We start from the raw sequence: 26,844 nt of genomic DNA on the forward strand, positions 1-26,844 counted from the left end.
CAGATTATCAAAGATACAAACTTTACTCTTAACCAAATAAGCTTTCAGGTTCGTTTGAGGGATCGCAAATGATTTGTTGGTCAAACACCACTCAGCAACAATAATTGACTAATTGAGGACTTCCCAAGACCCCTGCTGAGATTATGATCTCACTCATTGATTGATATTTTCAAGTAGGCCTGTGTTTTATGCCAGATGTATCCATGAATAACACTCCATGGGCTACTGATCTTTCTTTTCATGTATTGTGAACATTAACCCAAAAGGCCTAAAGACACTTTCTTAATCATGTCCTCAAAAAAAAATGTAGCATAAAAACTGAGTGGATTTGTTTGACATTCACTCAGACGTTTCTCGACCGCGTCAGTTCAGTTAATGACCACAACTAAACTCCTAGTGCCATGAAAATTCCAATACATTCTTTAGTAAAACTTTTTGTTAAACTTAATGCTTTAGTAATATTGTAGCATGTGATAAAGCCATCTTTAGCATTTTATTTCCTGCCAAAATCACCACACCTGCAAAATGATATTGGAACTATATATTTGTAATTGTGATCCAAAAGTGATCACCAACCATTTAAATTCACCATGAAGTTGACTTGAATTTAAACTAATATTGCATCAGTCCAAAGAATGGTATTTGACCTTAAAGGTTACAGAATCACTAATTTATGAAGTTAATTCTCACACTCCACAAAAATGCATCACTAAATCTAAGTCTTGGATTCAGTAAGCACATAACACAAAACCACATAACGTCCTTTTTATTTAACTGCAGTATAAGTACAGTTATTTATGAAGATGCTAATTTAAACTCACAGTCCTAATTTTCAATACCATACCTGAGGTTTTGTTGCTTACGTAAGCATGCCAATTGAAGCGAATTGTTTTGCTAGCCAATACCATTATAGCCCGGAAAAATTTTACACGAATCGAACTTAGTAGGGAGAACCGGCTTTACTACATGCACACATGAAGAGAAATAAAAGCAGTTTTTAAAGATATGATAAAGGCACTGCATATTCTTATGGAACCAAGAAAGTGTTAGTAAGTTAGCACACTATAAACGAAGGATAATAAGGCAGACACTATTAAAGGTTGAGACTTTGCCTACTCTATCACCAAATTGCGTCAACAACCAAAAAAAAATTCTTCCTGTACTCCAGAACAATGACATTCGACTCCATCTTCCATTAACATTCAACCACATCACCAACTCAAGACATTTTGGAAATAAAAGATATAAACACATCCATGGTATGACTTATATCAGCACCAAACACATAAACTATGATGGAAATCATTGATACAAAATATTCTACATGGAAAATAAATCAGCAGCCAATTCGTGATACAACTGTCACATTTAATTCAAGAGTGGAGTGGATGCTATATATAAAATGATAATGAATCGATGATATAAAAAATAAGCAAAGTAAAGGAGCCAAAGATGGAATACTAACTAATATGCGTGAATCTATTCTGCAATAAGCATTTCAAGGCATATGGGTACCTCAGGATAAAGCAACCACTTCGATCAAAACCACAATTAACTTCAAAATTGGTTGTCAGAGAATGTCGTCTTGCTAGATAAATACATGGTCGGTACTGAAAGGTACCTATAATTTTCACAATCTCAGGTAAAGTCTGAGATTGGAAATGGTGTTTCCCAATCTCTGAGATTGGGATTGGTTGTCAGAGAATGTCGTCTTGAATATGTCAGAGTCTGGTGTTTCTCAGTCTCTTATCTCTATAATTTTCTTGTGTAATGTTGTAATTATGTAAAATCTGAGTTAGAATTAGTAAAAGATTATGCACTGCTGAAACAATTGCAATTGAACAACCAACCAACTTCAGGGAATATATGAAATCCTTATATACTAAAGAAACTCCAAGATCGAGAGATTTGCCAAGACCAAAAAAATATCGAATATTAAGAATGCAAAAACTTTAAGGTACCATGTTCTTGAGCCACCACACTATTTCCAACAAAAAATGGAGCATATGAACCAATGTCACTTTAATTATTAGGCAACAAACTGATAATACAACATTGACTTAAAACTACCCTGAAAATAGTGAAGTTTAATAAGTATTACGCTTCATTGGCAATCACAAAAGTTATAAGTATTACGCTTCATTGGCAATCACAAAAGATATTATAAAGAGACGCAGGATATAATATCAAAGAAGTTGTACACCTCTTTGTCCCGACAAATGTTTGTAAACCTCATGTCAAAGGACTTATGATCTCTGTTGTAATATTCATATTGAAACAATCCATCCGTGGGGCTAAGGGAATCTCAACTGCACAACAAAAAGGGAACTTAGCATCGAGAAAGAGGACTTGCTACAATACTGGAAACAATACATATATCTGACACTACCCCTGAGAGGCTGAGAGTTTACATAAGATTAGAATAAAAGAAATTTCTAGTCTTAATCTCAGCTCAACACCAGATTCAATGGCCGCAACCTCTCGTTCTGTAAATTTGGAGATTATCAATTAGTATGCTCTGGTAGCAACACCAACAACATCTTTCCAACCACCACTGATTCCAACTCAACCTAACTGCAATTCACCCATTCACCAAAGCAAGATCCAGCAAGCTCCATTCTCCTCTTCTCAGTTCTTCAAACACGAAAGACCAAGCTCACAGCTGAAGCAAGATTTTTTCCCGATGATACATCAAAAAGAAAAAAATTAACAGCGTTCATAGATTCAATCGTACAGTAATTACAGCAAGAGAAGCAACACTAATGGGAGAAAACCAAAACCCTAACCCTAGATTATTTTATACATGTTTTTCTCTATCAAATTCGATTTCAAATCAGAAATTGAAGGAAGAGATTGATTGATTTTACCTTGATTAGAACTTCAAACAAAAAAAAACTAAGAACTTTTAATACTTTAGCGTTTCGGCGCAAGAATCCGATTACAACAACCCTAAAAGATGCACATCTTTTGGATTTTACATCGACCCTGTTAAAAACCTGGAAAAAAATACTATCAAAAGGAGATTTCATCAGTCATAATTAAATCATCATCTTTTGGTTGCTAAAGATTAAGAGAACAAACCTAGTCATCCCTTTTTTGATACACCTGTTTTTCTTTTCAATCGGTAAGAATTTCCATAGAAACCTATCAGAGATGGAGACGAAACCATCTCTCGCTCCGTCTACTTCCCCTGCTGTTATTCCCAAAATCTGTTAATACGTGACCGATTCAGTAAGATTTTTTCCCGATAATACATCAAAAACCAAAAAATTAACAGCGTTCATAGATTCAATCGTACAGTAATTACAGCAAGAGAAGCAACACTAATGGGAGAAAACCAAAACCCTAACCCTAGATTGCCTTTGTCCCCTGACTAGTTGCTTTTCTTTTCTTTGTATCATCATCTCCATGAAGAAAGCATATCCTAGGGTTTGTTTTTAGGGTTCGTTTTTTATTTTTAATGTTTTATGAGCGGAACAGAAAAGGGTTTGGTATGGGTTTTTTTTTTGTTTTATGTTTTGCGCCCGAAATTTGTGTGGGAATTCCTCTTTTTTCTCTCCTTTGAGGAAAAATGAAATGGAGCAACTTCTTTTTCTTAAGGGAGGACTACACTGGCGAGTTCTGTGAGAGGGTGACGGTCACCGTTCAACGTGGAGCCTAATGAGCTTAGGATTTTAAAGGAGTTAGATATCCAGAATTCAATTACTTGAATTAAACATGCTATAAGAGATGTGTTTGCATTGCATCACGTGCATCCGTAGAGATGAGTGCCGTTCGGTGTACTGTAGGGGACAAGGATCCAAATAGTTTATGCGCGTTTCTGCCATCTAAGAAGGTGTCATACCTGTTGAGTTGTGTTGTTTTTGTTATAAACTTTATGGTTTTCATTGTAGTTTGTGGAAGTAGGTGGAGGCCTTGGCATATGCGTAGACAGGTACATATGTGCACTCTATAAAAAGAATTTGTGAATTCGTGTTCATTGCATAAAGGAAGGAGATGTTGGAATCTCTTGTCCATGCCTTAAGTCTGATTATTTAGCGGTTTTACTTCTATAATGCTTAGTTATAAAGTTCTAGTTGTGAAAGTTGTGCAACACACTTGTGATCAATGAACTAGAGAACTGAAATCAGAGAAACCTGATGACAAGTGAGAGCTTGTGGCTCGTTTTGAGCTTCTGGATTTGGATATCGTCACATTGGATTAGTCTGTCCGTTATTTCTTGTCTTTCCTGACTCGCAAGATTCCCTTGTATTAGTCTCGATTGAATTGAGGGACAAGGCATTAGCTATTATGGTCACATCGGCCTGATCTTCTCGATTGCATTGAGGGACAAGGCATTAGCTATTATCGTTTTCTTTTTGGGTTGCTTTGACCCACTCTTTCTTATTCTCTTTGTAATTCATTGTTGCTAGTAATAAAATTGTTGACTGGCAAAAAAGAAGAAGAAAAGGTTCCCTTTTCATGGCTGGTGAAGACACTTTTAAGAGACAGAATCATATCAAGGTTTGCAGCTTTGATTACAGAATCTAGGTTCCCTTTTTGTTCTAACTAACAGGCGCAACTGGACATGTACTACTGTCTTGATTGGTTATGGGTTTGAGTAACCAATTTCTTCGGCTACCATCGGAATTTGAGCCAGCGTCCATCTTGGATATATGTAAGACTCTGCAGTGAAAATCGTAAAGCGTTCTCCGGTATCCGACACTGACGTAAGTTATTCCTGCAGCTTTGATTTGCTTGTATAAATGAGCCTCATTATCTTCATCTAAAGCACTGGTGGATTCATCCAGCATTACCAGTTTCGGCTTTGAAAGCAGTAACCGTGCAAATGCAAGGCATTGCTGCTCACCAAGCGAAAGTACGATAGACCATTCGTATGTAGAATCAAGTCCTTTAAAACGAGATAATACATAATCCAGACGACCATCTTCTAGCACCTGGACAAGTTCGTCATCTGTGGGCGTACTTTCCGTCAGCCGATTCGTGCTTTCACTCCATGTAGGATAAAGCAGTTGCTGACGAAGGTTCCCAAAACCATATAAGGTCTTTGAGGGAGGAAAAATATTCCCCCAGCTCTTCTGCGTTTGTATCGTTCAGTAAGTATTTCAGCATGAACCATATCTGGAGAGGGAGCCATTTGTGGATTTTCTCTATCTCTGATGTAGAACGTAATTTTCCCCTCCCCAGTACTCCAAAGGCCAGCCATGGCTCTTAACAGTGACGTCTTTCCGCACCCACTGGGTCCTGTGATCAGTAAGTGATCCTTGTCGTTCATCTCCAGTGATAAATTCCTGATAAGAGTAGTTTTGCTTTTTGGTGTTTCTAGCTTCAGATTCTTAACAGCCAGCATACACTTATCTGAAACCATCCCATTAGACTGCAGCACTGAGGAAGCATCAGTGTATGCAATGGTGATATCTTGCATGGAATCCGAATAAGATTGAGAGTTGCCATCAAGGACATCATCAAACTCTCCTAGACGGTCAATGACAGCGGAAAAGTCACTGATAGCCTCAAATTGGTATATAATAAGAGAAAAATCGCCAAGTATATGATTAAAAGCTGATGCAGACTGACTGATGACGCCAAACTCATTTTTTCCCGAAAAATACATAGGTTCTACAACCGCGGCAGGAAGAATCTGAATTAAGTAGTTGTAACCACTGGTGAAGAACTCTAGATTTCGAGAAGATATCAACAGTTGCCTCAAGTTTTCGAAAGCACTTCTGCATCGCTGCAGCAGAAGCTGAATTTCATTCTTCTCGCCACCATAGAAAGCAATGGACTCAGCATTTTCCCGCACACGTACAAGTTTATATCGAAAATCTGCTTCTTTTTTCTTTTGAAGAAAATTCAAGTTTACAAGCCCCCTGCCAAGAAAGATACTGATTGTTGTTCCTCCAATCGAGTACACAATAAGTACAACAAACAGTGGAGGATAGATACGTAAGAGGATTGTAGGAGTTAAATTTCGCACACGTTAATAACCACGCGAAGTAAAGAATACAATCTAAGCGAAGGGCGTCACACACAGCAAAGTTGAGATGACGCATCAGATGATGTCAGCAAAGTCACGAGTAAAGTGTGAAGAATCATGCGAAGAAGTATGTGATGTATTTTCAAATAGTGATTGTAATAGTGGTAAAAAGGGTCTTTTCAGACTTGTGAAGAAAACAAATTTTTTTTAGATTTAATTTAAAAAGGAAAATAAATAAAATAATTCAAGTTTAGAGAAAATTACCAAGACTAGGATTCCACCATTGACCAAATAAATAGTAAACTCTAAATAGTTTTTATGCAATTCTATCTTTAAAATCAATTCTAATATTTGCCTCAAATATGTTTTTGAATTAATAATTGTAATCAAAAAGTATAAAACATCAAAAGTTATTAAAACCCAGCATGCTTCATCAAGTAAATTCACAATTATTCAATAAAAACTAATAATTCAAATTCAATTCATGCAAATAATTAAATAATAATATTGCAAATAAATAGAAAAATTAGAATTATACCAATAAATTTTGTGTCAATGGCTTCCTCCGTCGTCTCGGCTAATGGGTTTAGCTCCTCATCCCAAAAACACACTCACAAGATAAATTCATGGCTAAAATAGGTGTTTTTATTGATGAATATAAGATGAAACAGGAATTTGAAACGCTGTAATGGTGTTACAGCGCCACTGTTACAAAGGGGAAAGGGCTGAAAATCAACGATACAACTCAAGTGCTGTAAAACAACGACACTGGGTTCCACTTTTAAGACTGTTGAAGAACGACTGTCTTAGCTAGTCTGTTCTTCGTCTTCTTCCTCCTCCTCGAGCAGCAGCACTGTAACTCTCTGTAACTCGATTCTCCCTTCTCTGCAGACCTCTAAACTCTCTCCTAAGGTTTTCTAACCCTTCTATGATGAAAACACAGCTATTTATATCTATCCAACTCCCTAGAAACTTGATCAAATCCGAGAATAATCTCATTATTCTTCTCGGGCAGTTTGGAGAAAAATCACTTTCCTGTTGATTCACGTGGTTCTGTTGGCTATTCTCTCGTATCCAAACTATTCTCTGACTTGGAATGAACTGAATTGGTATATATCCACGAAAGAATATCCCATAAATCTCTCTGACCAATCCCAAACCCTAAACAAAGAAACAGTATCTTGTTGGGACTTTGATCAATTATTCCGACTTATCCAGCCCAATTGGATGGGTCTAGACGATTGCATTAGGCTTGTTATGTCTTCTAGAGTCCGTAGGTACCAAATACACCCGTTTAATCTCCTCAGAACTCGCTAAGAATTCAACTCCAAAACTGTTGTCGTTGCAGCCAATTCTTCCCGCCAATTTCTGTTTTGAATTTTGAAGATGACCTCCCCCTATCCAGTTCCGGTCTCCCTTTAGAAGATGCCTGGAAATGGGTCACCCCTTAGTAATTAGGTTACCCCTTATCCAAAGTGAGAGTTCATATAGTAATTTTCTCCCACGAGAGCAAAAAACCACTTTTTTAGCCAATTTCGCCGCAAAAGCTTATTTCTCCAAAAATACCTACAGGGACATAAAAAGCCATAATAAATATAAAATCGAGCACTAATAATATATATAATTGAGATTATATAAGACACAAAAATGTTCCTATCAAATACCCCCAAACTTATTATTTGCTAGTCCTCGAGCAAATCAAATAGAAAATAAAATCCTAACTCACTGTCGCAGGCATCATTGGTTGCATTTAGCGTATGCAATAAGCCTTTAAACCCCTAGGTGTCCCTAGTGGCCGAGTTATAGTCTCGGGAGGGCTTACTAGAGATATACCCACAAAACATTTATACTCCAAACCCTAGCTATCTACGCAGAACCTTGGAAAGCACTAAAGAATCTCCTTAGTTGGCATACTTATTGACTACAGGAGGAAGTACCCTGATGCGAAATTCCAATTGATGTACACCAGTTTGCACTCAAGCATACTAAAATTCATATAAAGTGACAGAGCTCTACTCAGATAGTCGCACTATGGACATCAATATCCAGAGTCAAAACTAATCACATGGATAGATTAAGAGATGGATATAGGAAAACGTATATGGTTTTGATGTTTACTAAGTGAACGGCATTTCCCATATCTATCTGAAGGCCTCCGCCAAAATGAACCTATCCTAATGGATTGAGATATTAGTCTGACTAATATCAACACACTGGCATATACAAGGGAACCAGTGGTCGATAACCTAACTCTAGGTCAACACTACTGGCATATACAAGGGTACCAGTGGTCGACTTTATTTAATTTATTCATTTTGGTCAAATGGTCTGGTCTCATTTGTTTTTTTTTTCATAATAATTTTGTTTTTTCAAATTTTTGGTAACTACCATTTTTCTTTTTTCATAATAATTTTTTTTTTTTGTATCTCAATCACTCTAGTATTGGTAACAACTTGAATCGTGAGCCCCACCTAATCACTTAGAGAAACATAGTTTAAAAACAAAATAAAATAAAAATAGAAGTGAAAAGGACTCAACGAGATATGGTGAAACTATCATGTTATTTCTAACACCTGAGCTCTGTGCTTTTATGAATAGACTCTTCTAGATGTTGTCATCTAATCAGATTGGTTCCTCAACTCCTACAATCAAAATGCTTCCATCCACTTAGATTGGTTAGTGCCATCCTTAATAGGCATAAATTTCTAGGCTCTGGAGTTTATTTATTCATACTGCAACTAAAAAGTTTCTCCCATACCCCCAAACTTAAATCTAACATTGTCCTCAATGTTTTAAAGATGAAATTAAAAGCATGAACAAGGAGAAACGGTTACCATTTGAAGCAAAAGAGATAAGGAAAGATATTACCGTGTCGCATGAATGTTGGGTTACCTCCCAAGAAGTGTTAAGTTTAAAGTCTTCAGCCAGACTTAGGAAAAGATTAGTCAACTCGAACCATAAAGTAACAGATGAAATAACTGCGGGTCTTTAAAACCAAAAAGAGCTGACAAAAGGAAACTGCAGTGAACCAAAGAAATGAACAATACTAGCATGCCCTTACCTAGTTTCCTGATAACTATCGTTATTTGCGTTTCAGGTTCAGGTTCTATGAAAGGGTCTAAATAGAATATTTTCCTCGGATGCATTTCCTTATAGGTTGGATCCAAATTATTAGGTCGTAGAGTCTGGAAAAACTCAAATAAGAACTTAAAATCACAAAATAATAACCTAAATAACTGAGGATCCTCTAAGTCAATCAGGTTTGACTTACATAATTGACCACAGTGAGAGTAGTGGTCATTCTTAGGAAAATGTGTCGATTATATTAACCTAAAGTACTTAGGCTTAGTCTCAGAACTTAATATTCGACTCATTTTAAATACAAACGTTCCCACATTTGGAAGAAAACTATTTGGTGGGAAAATAAATTTAAACTTGGTGTTATTGCCTGGGCTAACCACATCTACCAGAGGATGGGTTTCTAACGACTGAACTTCTTCTTGGACATTATGAGGTTCGGGAGAGCGAGTATGAAGATAATCTTGTAAGATGGTTGAGGCATTGATGTCAAGTCCCAAGTGAGGGACCTTTCTAAGAGTTAAAGCATATGGAGAATGATAATCACCCCCAAACTTAGAGTTTTCAGTGTATCTAGTTAGACTAGTCACAATCTCCCAAATTCCTAGGTCATCAGATTCCTGAAAATGGGAAATTGATTCTTCTAAGTCAGGTTCATCCTCATTAATCTCTACGAGTTCATCTAAGACTATTGTTTCTAAATCGTACGACTCTGAAACAGTATTCTCAGGGTAAAACCGTTCCTCGAAACCATCATCAATTACAGTTTCTAAATCGTTCGACTCAAAAACAGTAGTCTCAAGATAAACCGGTTCCTCTAAACCTTTATCGGATTCGTAAACAGGACATACTACATCGTCTAAAACGGGGATATTTCTAGTCAAATCCTTGTCCTTTTGAATACGTGAATAATTGTTAAAATTATTAGGATCTGAACCAGAAATAATATAATCATTATAAGGCTCAATTGGGGTAAGAAATTCCTGATCACTATTCCCACATGTTTCTGATTCTTCATCAGCACTATCCTCATCACAATCGTTATTATAATAACATGAAAAAGGTTGAACCTCATCTAAAGTAGTGTTATCAATTCTAACCTCATCATCCTGATTATGGAAATAACTATTCTCAAGGGTTTTATCGGAATCACTATATCGAGCATCCTGCGCCTCTAACAAACGCTTCTCAATCCACTCACAAGATTTCCTGATGGTATCATGTATCGAAGATTCACTATTAGTTGCGATTCTTTCGTCCATAACTAAGTCATTTATCTCAGTTGACTCATATGTTGACTCAAGTAACCTACGACGTGATGACTCAATTAGCCTACGCGCCTCATCTAGAGGAGAGGAATTATAAGATGTTTGCTCGTAAGACAAATTCGCGTGTTGATAGTAATTGGGCTCACCATGGTATGAACCATAACCTTGAAAAGGTTGGCGTTCCCAACTACTATTCTCACCATGGTCATAAAATTGATGATGTTCATATTCAACTTCAGGTCGATACTCATTGTATTGGCTTCTATTATACCAGTTCGACATTCTTAATTGCAAGGGAATTCTACACAACCACAAACAAGGCCGACTCGACTCCACCAAAACAAACCTAAAGATTTCTAGAAAACAAAAAGCATGATGGCTTCACTTAGATTGTTTCTAGACTTGCTTCTACCTCTCGAAGGGGAATTCGTTACAATTTAAGCAAACCCCTCTGGAATCAATCCGAGTCAAAGTAAGTTGAATTGAGGCGAGGGAAGCTCAGTGGAGCTTTGATACCCAAGGCCTCACCGCTATCACAAGGCGGCGCAGTCATGCATTCAACTCACAGAAACCATCATGAACTTCGAGGTGTGCTTAAGAAAGTAACCAATATCCTTCGAAAAGATTTCCTGATAAGCGCGAAACCCTATCGGTCTCGTTCTAGTCAAGTTTTAAGCTTGGGTTCACGTTAGGTTTCGTTTTCCTAAGGCGGGAAAGAAGGGAGCGGTGATGAAATCCGAACCCTTATCTTGTATTGGACAGACCTTGCCCTTTACTAGGAATTTAAAACAGTCCAAATTCGTCCTCAATCAATTGAATCACCTTAAGGAATACAGTAAACCCTCTAACAGGGGATTCGCGGGTGTTTCGAAAGCTTACCTCCCGTACCAGACGGGGGATGAACCGTTGAAGTCGAATCGGGCCACAACTCCTATGTCATGTACGAACCCGAGGGGCCGAGGTGATATTGTAATCACCGTCCTTCCCTGCACACAGTTATATTTAAACCACCCTTCCGTAGGGTTTAAAAAAAATAAAATAAAAAATGTCCAAAGTTCATAGTCCAAAAGTCCAAAAATAAAGTGCAAAAGAAAAAGTAAATTACAAAATATTTCCTAATACAATTCTAAAAAAAAATAATAAAACTAAATCCTAAAACAAAAATTGTCTTCTTTTTCTTCTCTTTTAGCTTTAAGCTTTTTTCCAAGTCCTTAGTATCCAACTTCAAACCTGCAAATCAAAGACACACCCTAAGAAACGTAAAGAGGAAAAAATAAAAATAATAATAAAAAATAAATAAAAAAAATCTAAAAAAAAAAATGCTACCTAAACACAAATCCGCGTCGGCGGCGCCAAAAATTTATGTATTTTCAAATAGTGATTGTAATAGTGGTAAAAAGGGTCTTTTCAGACTTGTGAAGAAAACAATTTTTTTTTTAGATTTAATTTAAAAAGGAAAATGAATAAAATAATTCAAGTTTAGAGAAAATTACCAAGACTAGGATTCCACCATTGACCAAATAAATAGTAAACTCTAAATAGTTTTTATGCAATTCTATTTTTAAAATCAATTCTAATATTTTCCTTAAATATGTTTTTGAAGTAATAATTGTAATCAAAAAGTATAAAACATCAAAAGTTATTAAAACCCAGCATGCTTCATCAAGTTAATTCACAATTATTCAATAAAAACTAATAATTCAAATTCAATTCATGCAAATAATTAAATAATTAAATTTTGTGTCAATGGCTTCCTCCGTCGTCTTGGCTAATGGGTTTAGCTCCTCATCCCAAAAACACACTCACAAGATAAATTCATGGCTAAAATAGATGTTTTTATTGATGAATATAAGATGAAACAGGAATTTGCAACGCTGTAGTGGTGTTACAGCGCCACTGTTACAAAGGGGAAAGGGCTGAAAATCAACGATACAACTCAAGTGCTGTAAAACAACGACATTGGGTTCCACTTTTAAGACTGTTGAAGAACGACTGTCTTAGCTAGTCTGTTCTTCGTCTTCTTCTTCCTCCTCGAGCAGCAGCAGCAGCAATGTAACTCTATGTAACTCGATTCTCCCTTCTCTGCAGACCTCTAAACTCTCTCCTAAGGTTTTCTAACCCTTCTATGATGAAAACACATCTATTTATAGCTATCCAACTCCCTAGAAACTTGATCAAATCCGAGAATAATCTCATTATTCTTCTCGGGCAGTTTGGAGAAAAATCACTTTCATGTTGATTCACGTGGTTCTGTTGGCTATTCTCTCGTATCCAAACTATTCTCTGACTTGGAATGAACTGAATTGGTATATATCCACGCAAGAATATCCCATAAATCTCTCTGACCAATCCCAAACCCTAAACAAAGAAACTGTATCCTGTTGGGACTTTGATCAATTATTCCGACTTAACCAGCCCAATTGGATGGGTCTAGACGACTGCATTAGGCCTGTTATGTCTTCTAGAGTCCGTAGGTACCAAATACACCTGTTTAATCTCCTCAGAACTAGCTAAGAATTCAACTCCAAAACTGTTGTCGCTGCAGCCAATTCTTCCCGCCAATTTCTGTTTTGAATTTTGAAGATGACCTCCCCCTATCCAGTTCCGGTCTCCCTTTAGCAGATGCCTGGAAATGGGTCACCCCTTAGTAATTAGGTTACCCCTTATCCAAAGTGAGAGTCCATATAGTAATTTTCTCCCACGAGCGCAAAAAACCACTTTTTTAGCCAATTTCACCGCAAAAGCTTATTTCTCCAAAAATACCTACAGGGACATAAAAACCCATAATAAATATAAAATCGAGCACTAATAATATATACAATTGAGATTATATAAGACACCAAAATGTGCCTATCAGTATGCTATGCGAAGATGAGCGATTGTATATGAGCGAATATGTTGCATATTGATCCCGAAAATAATGGGATTCTTAGCTGTCATCCACTATGTAAAATTCTATTTAAAAGAGAGAGTCATTGTATCTGAGAAGATTCTAGGAAAAGTCTTGGGAAAGGAAATAGGAAGAGAGAGAAAGTAAGCTTAGGTTTCAAGTAGAATTGTTGTAATACTTGAATCATTCTTGTAAACATTCATAATCTTTAATTAATAAAACAAGAATTCATAATGATCACCTAGAGATTGAATCAGTTATAGTGGAGTGTGGTTGTAAGATTTCTTACAACTACATTTTTGGCGCTAGAAACAGGGATGGATGATAATTCCTGATAGTATATCATAGATTTTAAGGAAAAAAGTGAGATCTAAAAATTTAGAAATGGTAAGGATCGAGTCTGTTGTTGAACAAGGAATGACAACTAGAAGAAGTCACAGACTTGCTGAACGAAGACGAATTACAAATCTTGAGCAACAAGGGGAAAGAATGGAAGAACATCAAATAACTGTAATTCCAATTGGATCGCAGCGAGAACAAGGATAGAATAATGATATAGATTATGATAGAGTGAGTTTCCATACTGTGATGACGAATTCCACAGAGGAAGGACAGAGAATTGGGAACGAAGAACCAGTTACAACGAGTGAAGGAAATATGACGATTGCAGAGCTTAGACAAAGATTACTAATTGAAAGAAAGAGAGAATAAGAAGAGTGCGAATTTAATCCGTCAAAATAATGATTTACGAGAAGAGAATATTAGATTACAAGAACAAAGGTCAAGAAGTGTTACACGCTCAAGGTCAGGATCCAGTAGGAGTTCCTCCCGACAGATCCAATCTAATCGAAGAAATGATAGGCAAAGGCAACATATGGAAGTCATTGAAGAAAACTCGCAAGAAGATGAAAATTTGGAAGATCAAAGGGAAAGGAGACGTGTAATTGACTCAGCAACTAATCGATATGAACACCCACGCGAACTTCTTCGTCGTGCAAATACTAATTGTGAAAGGGAAGAAGAGGATCCAAGGCAAGGAAAAATGATATTATATGGTATAGAAATGTTGAGAGATGAATATGAGCGCGAACGAAGATTGCACGTGCAAGAGATAGACATAGAAGAAGGGAAGAATTAGAAGAAAGAGAATTACAAGGCGGATTGCGTCATATTGATAATCGAGTAAGGGGACGCGAGCATCATCGCATAGATGATCAAGGTCGAGTTACACCACAAGAAATAGAAATATCAAGACATCGATATGATCACACGGGCAATGAAGAAAAACATGATAGAGTACAAATTGAAGCAAATACTGAAAGGCGTAGGCGAAGAAGATAGAAAACTGAACAACAGGAGATACAAGAGGCAATACGCCAAAACAATCATGAGAATAGATTGAGACAAGCAAGATTAAAAATACTCATGCGAGAAGATTTGGATCAATCATTAAGCGAAGAAATTCTTAAGGAGATGGCAGAATTAAGAGAAATGATGACTACAAAGAGAACTGATGGAAGAAGACAACTAGAGGAAGCAGTGGAGGAAGCTGGAAAAACTCCATTTACAAAAGAAATTCAAAGAGAATCGATTCCATCTAAGTGCAGTTTACCGGCATTTACAAGTATATTTGATGGAAGCGCATGTGCGATACAACATGTAAAAGCTTATTCTAGATGTTTATTGCAGTGGGAAAATTATGATGCAGTCATGTGCAAATATTTTGCTGCAAGTCTAGCAGGAGAAGCTTTGAAATGGTTTGAAGGCCTACTTGTAGAATTCATTGGTTCATTTCATCATCTACAAAATGTCTTTTTGGGGCAATACATAAGTAATAATCTATCAAGACCAGGGATTGAGACTGCATTCGTACTTCACAGAAGAACAACTGAGAGTTTGCGTCATCTAACGACTCGTTGGAGAATAATGTGTAGTGAAATGGGAAGACGGGTGGATGAGCGACATCTTATTCTTGCATTCATTAATGCTCTCTTCGCAACAGATTTATTATATACCCAAATCTTCAGAATAAAGGATACAATAACAATGTCGGAGCTGCGCGAATTTCAAGAAGAATACATAGCACTTGAGGAAAAGCAAAGAGATATGGAATCTTACCCAGTTGCAGTATCTGATTTGAAAGGTGGAAATACAAGTCTACTTCCGAGGTTGACAAATGTTGTTGCGAGTACATCGCAGGGAACTCAAGGAAGGAATAATGCAGAGATGGAACAAAAGTTAGTGGCTATGGGCAGTGCAGATCAAGTAGAGTTTAATAAAGAGTACAAAGACAAGCAACTTCAAAATTATGGAGGTGTTGATACAGTTCAACCAGGAAGTTCTGCAGGACATCAAACACATTATAACAAGAAAGCTGGAAGAATAGTATGGGAACAGATAAATTTGTCGAAGTTGAACACTACAGTGGATAAAGTATGGGAAGCTGCTCTCCTAATGGATGATATTCCAGAACCAAATAATGTAGGCGAAGAGCCACCACCAGGAAGAAGGAGTAAAGAATTTTGTGTCTATCATAGATTCCATGGTCACACAACAGGCAACTGTAGAAATGTGAGGAAGATTATATTGCGAATGATTGAGAAAGGAAAGCTGGACCATATCTTACTAAAACAGCCAAGGAATTTACCACCACCACCACCTCCACCTCAAGGAAATACATATGCAAAGGAGAAGGAAAGGAGTACATTTGTTATTGAAGTGGGTGCGAAGGCAAAGAATTAATATTGTAACTCGATCATACACTCGTTCAGAAACATAGAAAATTTTCATGATAATGTCTTAAGTCGAGTATATGCGAGAGATTCTAAAGGAAGGGAAATTCTTAACCTGGCAAAAATATCACCCTTGAAAGAATGGAAAAAGCAGAAAATCTCGTTCAGCGCAGATGAAACACCAGGAGGAGGAGAATCACATGAATGTCCATTGGTGGTGCGATTGAGAATTAATCTGAAGCCATCGGAAGAAGATGAGGAAGAAAATGAGAGAAACACCTGGGCGATAAATAGAATACTTATAGATACTGGAAATTCTGTGGATATGCTGTTTTATCATACATATAAAACCATGGGTGGAAGAGATGATGAGTTAGTCCCTTCAACATACAAAATATATGGCTTTAATGGTTCTGCAAATAAACCAAAGGGAGAAGTGACTATGCGAATTCTTTTAAAAAATTTACCAACAGATATCACATTTTGTGTAGTGGATGTCGAGTCGCCCTTTAATGCTCTCATTGGAAGACCATGGCTGCATGGAATATTAGCTGTTGCATCAACATTTCATCAATGCATCAAGTTTCCTCTACCTTAGGGTGTTGAAATTATAAGAGGAGATACAATTGAAAGTAAAAATTGCTAAGAAATTGATGTTGACAAATGCGAAGCAAGAGAATTCAAGCGAAGAAATTTCAAAAAAGATGCAGCAGATAGTCGAAGAGCAGAGAGATCAATGGTTGATGTTTGATGCGGTGCACAAAGTTGGGGAAACAATGATGCGAGGTGCTGGAATAAATTCTTATGTAAATAAAATTTTAATCAAGATTAGCAACACAATTTCTATGGAAAGAAAAAGTGTAGAGGCAAAATATCAAAAGGTGAAGGGCACAATGACTTTCGCACAATACCGATTGAATGGTTATGTGAATGAATATTCTGAAAAACATATGCGAACTTAAGAAAATTCAATAAAAGCATTTATGTATGAGTTAAAAGATTGGAATGAGAAACTTTAGTTTCATATGGTAAATCCATAATAAGAAAACAAAAAGAGAAATCTTTATAATAAGACCTTTATAAAAGGCTACAAAAAATGATATTTGTTATCAGATTGGCTAGGAATCCGAATGTGGCGTGCACCCTAGTTCGCTCATATACAAGAGGCAATATAGTAAGACCTATCACACGTCATAATCGGAAAGACCTAGAAGGCATGACTCAAGGGAAGGTTACACCGACCCCGGAACTTGAGTTGTGGAGATTTGGGGTGAGAATTAAACGATAATGCCCATCCGGGAGAGATACCTTAAAATTTCAGTCTAAGATAGAAATCTTAGATTGAGAGCCTAAGGTAAGAAAGGCTCTCCCAAGGAGTGAAGAAACTCGATCAGGGCGCCGAGGTACACGGTTGAGTCAATAGTGCCCGGGATGTATGGAGCGTACCTTGCCACTCTTGACAAGTCCTGACTATGATGCACTCGGTCCGAAGATAACCCACTTAGGGTGCGATCTTGCTGCCATAAACCCTATAGGTAGTGTATGCGAGATTGCGAAATCAATTGGTTGTTGAAAAACCGGATGGGAAGAGCCATAATCTTAACCCAATAGAGGTAAGCTTCCTTGAAGGGGAAATCAGAGGGGAAGATAAGGACAACACCCTCCATTAGGGAGCTGAATTGTGTCAAAAGACGTAAATATTATAAGGCTTTTACTCATGGGAGTATTAAGACTTGTGATATTTATGTGACAAACCTGAAGAGGAAATAATACAAGCGAAAAAGATAAGACGAGATCAATGGGTCGATGTACTAAAATACAAAGACTTCCTGCGATTTCGTCGCATATAAACAGAGGCAACATAAGACCTTTACATAGGAAGGCAAAAATAAGACCTCATAGATAATACAAGAAAAGAAATTATTCATAACATTTAAAATATGCTCGCACCAAGAGAAGTTCATGATAAAGGATACCAATCATATTTGGTCTATCAAGATCTGCCAAATAACAAGAGGCAAGAATGGGAATGCAAAAGAAGTGTTCTTTGCCCCATTTTGATAGTCTTATATGCATATGAAGAAGTCATAAATATGAAGCGAAGAAAAGAAGAATCATATTAAAAAGATAACTGAATTTACAAGAATTTACAAGAATTATCACAACAAGAAGAAGCAGTCAATTTTCATCTCCCTCATTTCGCTCAGTCTCAGAATCACTAATTTCTTCTTCAGAATCTTCTTCTCCATCAGTAACTTGGATATCAGGAATGGGTACATTTTCAGGAATCGCTGGAAAGTTGTATTTCGACAAAGGAATACCATTCTCGAGACAAACTCTTTTAACAGCATCCTCACAAGAACGATTAGCATCGTTACTATTGTTTTGGACTAAATTAAACCAATTTTCCTTTAATTGATGATACTTTGAGTTACGAGCAGATGATTCTTCTTCTTTAGCAGCCAAGTTAGTTTCTAGATCTGCTACTATCTTTTGATATTCCTTCTCTTTCTCTGTGAAGCATCAACAAAAGAGTTAAGATAACAGACAATTATTCCTAAAGAATATAAATGAAGATCAAAGAACAATAAATGACCTTCATGATTGGAAATAATATCTGCGACAAGTGTAGAATGTTTAGTGTGAAGGCTAATATTTACACCTAGATTATTTCTAGCATCGTTCAGAACTCTAGCAGCCCAGTTAAACTCAGCTTCACTTTCTATAAGGAGTTGAGATCGAATTAAATTTCTTTCCTCAATAAGAATGTCCCTCTCACGACAAGCTGAATCACGTTCTATCTTAACCTCAATAAGGGATTCTTGAAATTGTTCTAGTGTTTCCGCACCCCTAAGAGTGATCTCATCTTTTTCAATAATAAGTTTGTTCTTCTTCGCCTCAAATACTTGAATTGCTTCTCTCTCTTCATAAAAACGTCGTTTAAAATTAGTGGCAGTGGATAATGCACTTTTATGGCGTTCTCTAAGAGTGGTATATTTTAATCTTAACTCTTCTAAGTGAGGTTTTCAAATCCACGAGTAGGATAATTATTTAAAGAGGAATTGAGGTGTTATAAAAGAGTTTCAGCATCGGGAAGATTAGCCGCTTCATCTGAAAGGTCATACAGGTCTGCGAAGATAGCTAAGTAAGAAGTGCGAACGATCGCATAAAAGAAAATGAGTAAGAAAATATAAATTGCATACCAATGAGTTCTTTGTTTTTTCTCGAGTTCGGAGAACCAATTGAGAATTAGTTAAATTCTCTTTTCTAAGTTTCGTATTCTCGCCTGTAAGATTCACATTCGCATTCGAAAGAATAGATTTCTCCTGTTTCAGTGTGGCGTTTTCATCTTGCAACTTGCGAAGCTTTCTTTCATTTTCTAAAGAAATCGCATAAGATATGCGAGCACTCTGTGAAATGTAAAAGAAGCATTATAAGAAAAAGAAGAAATAATAAGGAAAAGATAAAAGGCAAATGTTGTAGAATATTACCAAGCCATTCATTGCAAATTGAAAATCTGAGTTTATCGCAGAGGCAGCTCCACGAAGAGATCGATCACCCCAATCAGAAGCAGTACAGATACTTGAGACCATCTTGAAGGCGCGATCCGTTTCATCACCCCCAAGAGTAGCAAGAGCACCTCCAGAAAAAAGATCAGACAACTTCTTTCGATACGAATCAATCGATACCTCTTCCTCAGAAACAAAAGTATCTCTATCTGAAGATTCTGAACTTGAAGAAGAATCATACCTCGCACGCTTTCTAGAGACATCATCTTTTAACGAAGTTTTCTTGGATTCGGATTTTGACGCGCGTTTCTTAGGAGTTCTCTTGCTTATGCCTAAAGTTTTGTCGTTCAAAGGATTCACCTACGCGAATAATCAAGATAAGAAACAGAGGCAACAATATTGTTAAAAATAGAAAGTGTGTTTCTTACTTCCTTATTCTGCGAAGATGATATTTTGCGCGAAGTACTGACCTTTTTGGCATCCTGCGAAAGAGAAGAAATAAGATATAAGAAGGAAAGTTACAAGAATTTACAAATTGAACTAAGAGGATCACATACCGCTATTTGTTTTCCTCATTTTCGAATAATTTAAATTCCCAAGGTTGGTAAAGAGGAAAATCTTCAGGCAGAGGATTGCCAGAACCATCCGAAGCTCTACCAGATACAAAGGACCCTTCCAAGATGACAGGGCAATTAAGCCAACTAGAATCATTGGATCTGCGAGCAGCACGATTAGAGTTTGAATTCCAATCAACGTCTCGCGTAATTGTTTCATCTTCAGCGATACCATCTATCCTTATGCGAACAACCCACTTAGTCACGTTACTTTTCATAATAGCGATGTAATAATTCTTAAAGAAATTATCAAGAGTATACTCAGCAGAATATATAAGTTTATCACGATGATCCTCTTTTCGCACTTCGTCAGGATAAGAATTTCCAAGACTAGTTGCGCGACGAGCATACTCTAATGGTATCCTGATAGCATCACCACTCAACTGAAATATTCCTCGTGCGAATCTTTCATCAGCAAGAATTCTATAAAAAAGAGGAATTTCATGATTATATAAGGGAATTGGTAAAAGTTGAAGTTGACCTAACGAAATGATGATTTTTCGGTTATTCCATTGCTCAGATTTGATTAGATCAAGATTAAGTTTGGATGCGAAATTACATAAAGGTGGAAGAGAGAGTTCATAACCCCTCTGATTGAAGTCAGTTTTCACTCTGTTAAATTCGATTTCCATCTTTTTACCAGCAGGAGCCATTGAAGAATGGGAATGAAGAGTATAAAATTGCAGAGAAGGTGAAGAAGAATGAAAAGAAATAAAAGGAGAAAGGTAGAAGAGAATATACAGGAAAGAGCGACCCGTTTTTCAAGATTTATTCTCATTAATGCGAAGAAATGAACGGATAAAAACGTACGGTTAAAAAGCACGTGTCGAAAGATGAGTGGTAAAAAGGACACGCGTACATGAGGAGAGCTTAAGATTGGGAAAATTGTCAGCAAAGTAAAATGAAAAAATATAAGCATGTGCGAATTACAAGAGGAGAATTTCTCATATCGCTCACTCTGAAGAATAAGCAACATGAGAAGAGGTAAATGTAGGAGTTAAATATCGCACACGTTAATAACTACGCGAAGTAAAGAATACAACCTAAGCGAAGGGCGTCGCACACAGAAAAGTTGAGATGACGCACCAGATGATGTCAGCAAAGTCACGAGTAAAGTGTGAAGAATCATGCGAAGAACTATGCTATGCGAAGATGAGCGATTGTATATGAGCGAATATGTCGCATAGTGATCCCGAAAATAATGGGATTCTTAGCTGTCATCCACTATGTAAAATCCTATATAAAGGAGAGAGTCATTGTATCTGAGAAGATTCTAGGACAAGTCTTGGGAAAGGAAATAGGAAGAGAGAGAAAGTAAGCTTAGGTTTCAAGTAGAATTGTTGTAATATTTGAATCATTCTTGTAAACATTCCTAATCTTTAATTAATAAAACAGAATTCATAATGATCACCTAAAGATTGCATCAATTATAGTGGAGTGTGGTTGTAAGATTTCTTACAACTACAAGGATGTTACTAAATGATACCAAGTCTACAACGGTACTAAAGAGTGTCAAAGAAAAAGAATGCGTCGTTCCTGTAAAAGAACTTATATCGTTTACGATCCGTTGGTCTGGATTATCAATCATAGACTGGGACTGAATCTTGTAGAAGGTTTGATTCTTAAGATAGCGGTCCATATAATGGCTTGTCATCCAAGATCTCCATCTCAACGCAAGCGTTTCCTTAGCGTAATCTGCCAATACAACGACCGGAATTCCTCCGGCAAATGCATCCAAATAATACATTAGTTTCTTTGTGAATTGTTCTTGATTCTTATTTTCCAGGGCATTGGAGAAGTCGCGACTAAGGAAATTGAATCCAACACTAATGCCGGTAGTAGCCAAAGTAAGAGCAAAAACAGAAGCAAGATGTAACCATGCTCCAACTTTATCATCTGAAAACCAGTAAGGTGATGCAACTTTACAAAATCTTTTAAATCTTGTTTGTAAATCAGGACCTTGTCTTAGTAGCAGCACATCATCTTCATCCTTTTGTGGAGGTTGTGGGGTAAGAGTGCTGTCAAGTGGTGGTGGTGGTGCTGAAGGTGAAGAGGAAGATAAAAATCTGAAGAGGGATCTTTTTTTCCTATTTCTAATTTGATTTAAAGTCTTTTTATTGTTTTTGGTCATAGTGGATGAAAGGAGAAGACTGCAACCCAAGAACTCAAATTAGAAACTTTCTAAGCCGTTTTATCAGCTGAAAAATTCACTTGTCTAATAACAGATCGAACTCAATTTTATTAAAATTGGTTAAAAAATACATGACCAAACCGAATTCTACCTAAGATTATTTTTAAGAGTTTCATCCATGTTGCATGGACCACCCATGCTAGTCTGCGTGCCCTGTGACCAAATTTTGGTATGGGACGGGTTAGTTGGCGAAGCACGGCTGAGTCTGTGTTGAGACACAGGGCCGTGGTTCAAGAAAGACTAGGCACGACTCGGACTCACTAGTATATTCGTGAGTTATGAAGAAGTTACCACATACTTCTTCTGTAGTCCTTCCAAGGGTTTTAAAAGAGTCGGAGGAACAGACACTTTTTCTTCCTAGGGTTTAAGGTTCATCGGCGACAGAATTCATCAAACAATCTCTACAGTATAATCCATCCATTCTCAGACTAAATGGCTTTCTGGGGTAAATATTCAATTGTTACACCTCTCTTTTTCTCTCGATTACGATCATTTTGTTTTCTGTTAGTAAATCCTGAATTCAAATTGGATATGGGGTTTATCTTGATTTTTGTTACTTCTCAGGAGTTCACTTACAACCAGGAAAACCCTTCACTCATCGATTTGACAAACCTAAAGGAAGGATTCGCATTTCTCAGGTTAGTAATTCAATCAGGTTCATGATTTTTCGATGGGATAAACGGCATTTCTCAGGTTCCTGATAATAATCAAATCACCTTGTAATTCAAGTTTACTGAAACTGAATCCAATTAAACTAATTATAGATGTGTGTGCATGTTATTTTTGGATATTGGGGTTTGATAATTTTGATTATGCAGGCAACATTGGGAGCTGGTACATCGAAGGAGATGAGTGCCGTTCAATGTACTGTGGGGAATAAGGATCCAATTCTTTTATGTGCATTTTTGCCGTCTAAGAAGGTTTCATGTCCGTTGGACCTTGAGTTTGAAGAGGAAGTTGATGTTGTTTTTACAGTTACTGGTCCTCGGAGTGCTTATCTTGCAGGTTTCTATATGAGGAATTCTTCATCTGAAAAAGGTGATTCATTTCTTTGGAAATGTGATCTTTTTATAGTTTTCATCAGTTAGTTCTAAATATAGTATTTGATAACCTTTATGGTTTTCATTGCAGTTATCACTGAAAACAAAATTGTAGAAGCAGGTGGAGATTGTGGCACACGCGCAGACAGGTACATAAGCACTATGGATAGAAATTTTGTGATTCATTGCATCAAGGAACAATAGATTAACTTTCATCTCCATGTTTTAAGTCTGATTATTTAGCAGCTTTGCTTCTGTGTTACATATGGTTATAAACTTATAAACTTATAAGATAAGTTATTTGTTGTGAAGATCAACCAACAGAAATTAGCGTCTAATGAGAAAATGTATTCCAAATTTATCTCCTGATCCTATACTATTAACTTTTCCTAGTAACTTTTAGTAACCTTTGTTGTACCATGCATTCTTCTCCATGTTATGAAAGTTGTGCAACACGATTGCATTTAATGAACTAGATAACACAAATCAGAGAGAGAAACTATTGACCAGTGAAGGCTTGTGGCTCGTTTTTGAGCAGTTGGAGTTGGATATCGTCACATTGGATTGTTACTTGTCCATTATTTCTTGTACTTTCGCGACTCATGAGATTCTCATGTCTGATTCTCTTTCTCTCATAGAGTGATCCAGACATTTTACCGTTCCTTTTCCAATTTGATGTTGTTAATGGAGAAATTGACACCTTTACTAATTTGATTTCCTAATTTAGTTATCAGTATAGCAGAGTTTTAAAGTGTGTTATCTGCAGGAGTAAGATTCATGCGGCTCATGTCAGTGATGAGGGTACTAGTCATGACCAAAAGAAGAGGAAGATGACCGAGGCCCAAAAGAGTATTGAAAATGCAAACACAGAGGATGATGGAAAGCAAATGAGTGAGCACCAAGAAAGTATTGCTGCTAATGTCAGCGATGAAGGATATAAGCATGAGCGAAAGAAGAAAAAGAAGATGACTGAGGCCCAAAAGAGTATTGAAAACGCGAACACGGAGGATGATGGAAAGCAGATGAGTGAACTCCAAGAGAGTATTGCTGCTCATGTCAGTGATGAGGGATATAAGCATGAGCGAAAGAAGAAGAAGATGACTGAGGCCCAAAAGAGTATTGAAGATGCAATCACAGGGGATGAAGAAAAGCAGATGAGTGAACCTCTAGAGAGTAATAAAACAACTAGCACAGAGGAGGAAGAAAATAAGATGATTGAGTCCCAAGAAAGTATTGCTGCTCATTTCAATGATGAAGGTAATAGGCGTGTGCAAAAGAAGAAGAAGATGAGTGAGGTCCAAAACAGTATTGAAAATGGGAACACAGACGATGAATTAAAGAAGATGACCGAGGCCCAAAAGAGTATCGAAAATTCTAACACTGCGGATGATGAAAAGAAGATGAGTGAGCCCCAAAAGAGTATTGAAAATGCAAATACAAAGGATGATGAAAAGAAGATGAGTGAGCCCCAAGAGAGTATTAAAACTGCAAACACAGAGGATGGAGAAAAGAAGATGATTGAGGCCGAAGAGAGTATTAAAACTGCAATCATAGAGGATGAACAAAATAAGATGAATGAAGACCAAGAGAGTATTAAAACTGCAATCACAGAGGAGGGAGTGATGAAGGAAGTAATTCCATTACAAGAAAAGAGTTTCAGTAATGGTATGGTCATTACAGACTTAGCATATGGCAAAGGCGAAGGTGAAGGAGCTTTTCCTGGATCCAGGGTAGGTTTCCCTATGCTTACTTACCTACTAGTGGGTGGTATCACCACTTCATATCACATCTGGAGCGTTGTATTTAACGCATATTTTTCAGCTGATTGAATTGTCTTTTGCTTGTGCAGGTAACTGTTAACTACATTTCTTATAGAGATGGTAAAGTAATTGATTCGAAGCTTGATGGATCTTTCAAGTTCCGTTTAGGTACTCCTATTTGCCTCATCCTTACAGTAGTTATCTCTTCTTCTGAACTTTATCTTAGTTACTATTTATTATATGTGTTTCAGGTGCAAAGAAAGTTATAAAGGGATTGGATGTTGGGATTAATGGTAGGTATCCGAAGGAACCTATAGCCCCTAAATTTGAATATTAAACACTCAACTATCTGATTCTGATCTGTCTTTCGTTCCTCTTCTTCTCTGTTGTATCTGTTGTTTTATGCTGGATATTTATGTGCTTGATCATCAGGTATGCGCGTTGGTGACAAAAGAAGACTTACCATTCCACCATCAATGACGTAAGGACATATGCTTCCTTCTTTCTGCTATTTCTGTAATTACTTTTTTCCCTTTTTCTTTTTTTTACCTTTTAACATGATTATTGTTTCTTTTTGGCTGGGACTCAGCACTGATGGCAAAGAAGGGTTTGCTGCTGGTAAAGGAAAATCGTATCTGATCTGTGACGTTGAGTTGGTTAATATTAAGTAACAAGAGAAGGATAAGTCTTGCATTAGGAAAAAACAGAAAAACCTGATGGGTGCATATTTATCAGATAGAGATTCATATACCAGCATTAGGCTTCACACATGATTTTTGTTCTAACTTAAAGCCAGTGTTAGATCCTCTTTGGTTCATTGGCTATGCAGTAGTTGTCAGTTATGCTATCAAATTTGTTGAACTTCTGCCTAGGGGTTCTGAATCTGATTTTGGCTTTACCCAATTTTGTGTCTCATCTATAAAATAACAAAGTTTTACATTTGTTTTTGGGCCCGGAATTCCGGATCAAATCGGCTCTTGACAAAGGGTTTGAGCAAAAGTTCTCTTCTGTGTATATAATGAATCAAAAGGTTGAGGTTTTGCTGATGTGGCACAAGTAATTTGGTCTCATAGTACATCAGTTATTTCCTTGCCCCAGTAAGACTATTAAAACCGCACTGACAAAAATATTAAAATGGCGCAGTAGGCTTGTCAAAACGGCAATGACGCAAATTGAAGCAGGCAATATTAAAATACTAATCCTAGACAAACACCTTGTAGTACATAATAATGCAGTCCATGCAAAGGATTAGTATATGATGATGGTACGTTAGATTGTTTAACCTTGATTGGTAAACAAGCGATACCAAGAAAACGTAAAAAGGCCGTTGGTGATGGTGTTGAAGATGACACAAGTGTTGGATCATATGAAAGAGGACCCTTATCAAATGAGAAGAGAACAAGTTTAAAGCTAGCAAGCCAACTTATAGAAAATGCTGCTCCCAAAGTAAGATGGATGGAAGAGAGATTAGTAGGAATGAACGTAAATACATATACAATTAGAAAGAAGTCTTGGAATTCCTTTTGGGATGTTACGGGATATGAAGTAACAGTAACTTAAGGATGAAAGATTGTTAAACAGACGTTCATGATTCATGAACCTCCCAAACTCATCATCAGTACTATTACTAGCATGACCAAACTTATCCATTCTATTCGCTGCGTGTCATCCCCTCAGGATTGAATGACTTGGTTAATTATAGTATGGCATATGTCTAACCAAAAGTGTTCCTTTTCTCTCTTTATAAGCCGAATAACCGATTATAGATTTTGGTTGTTAGGTAAA

At 36.9% G+C, this 26,844-nt stretch overlaps 1 protein-coding gene and 1 pseudogene across 1 annotated transcript; one reads left to right on the plus strand and one right to left on the minus strand.

Annotated features, from left to right (window-relative positions):
- Positions 1-4,544: 4,544 nt before the first annotated feature.
- LOC113272327 lies at positions 4,545-22,199 on the minus strand (annotated as a pseudogene).
- A 368-nt stretch (positions 22,200-22,567) lies between these two features.
- LOC113275134 (peptidyl-prolyl cis-trans isomerase FKBP43-like) lies at positions 22,568-25,962 on the plus strand. The gene is made up of 9 exons (XM_026524578.1): positions 22,568-22,704; positions 22,824-22,897; positions 23,078-23,297; positions 23,391-23,448; positions 24,066-25,029; positions 25,149-25,227; positions 25,311-25,352; positions 25,492-25,540; positions 25,649-25,962. Exons 1-9 carry the CDS (start codon positions 22,692-22,694, stop codon positions 25,728-25,730), a joined length of 1,581 nt encoding a protein of 526 aa, XP_026380363.1. The 5' UTR covers positions 22,568-22,691; the 3' UTR covers positions 25,731-25,962.
- Positions 25,963-26,844: the final 882 nt, after the last annotated feature.

Source organism: Papaver somniferum, chromosome 4 (assembly GCF_003573695.1).
Source record: "Papaver somniferum cultivar HN1 chromosome 4, ASM357369v1, whole genome shotgun sequence".
Lineage (NCBI taxonomy): Eukaryota > Viridiplantae > Streptophyta > Magnoliopsida > Ranunculales > Papaveraceae > Papaver > Papaver somniferum.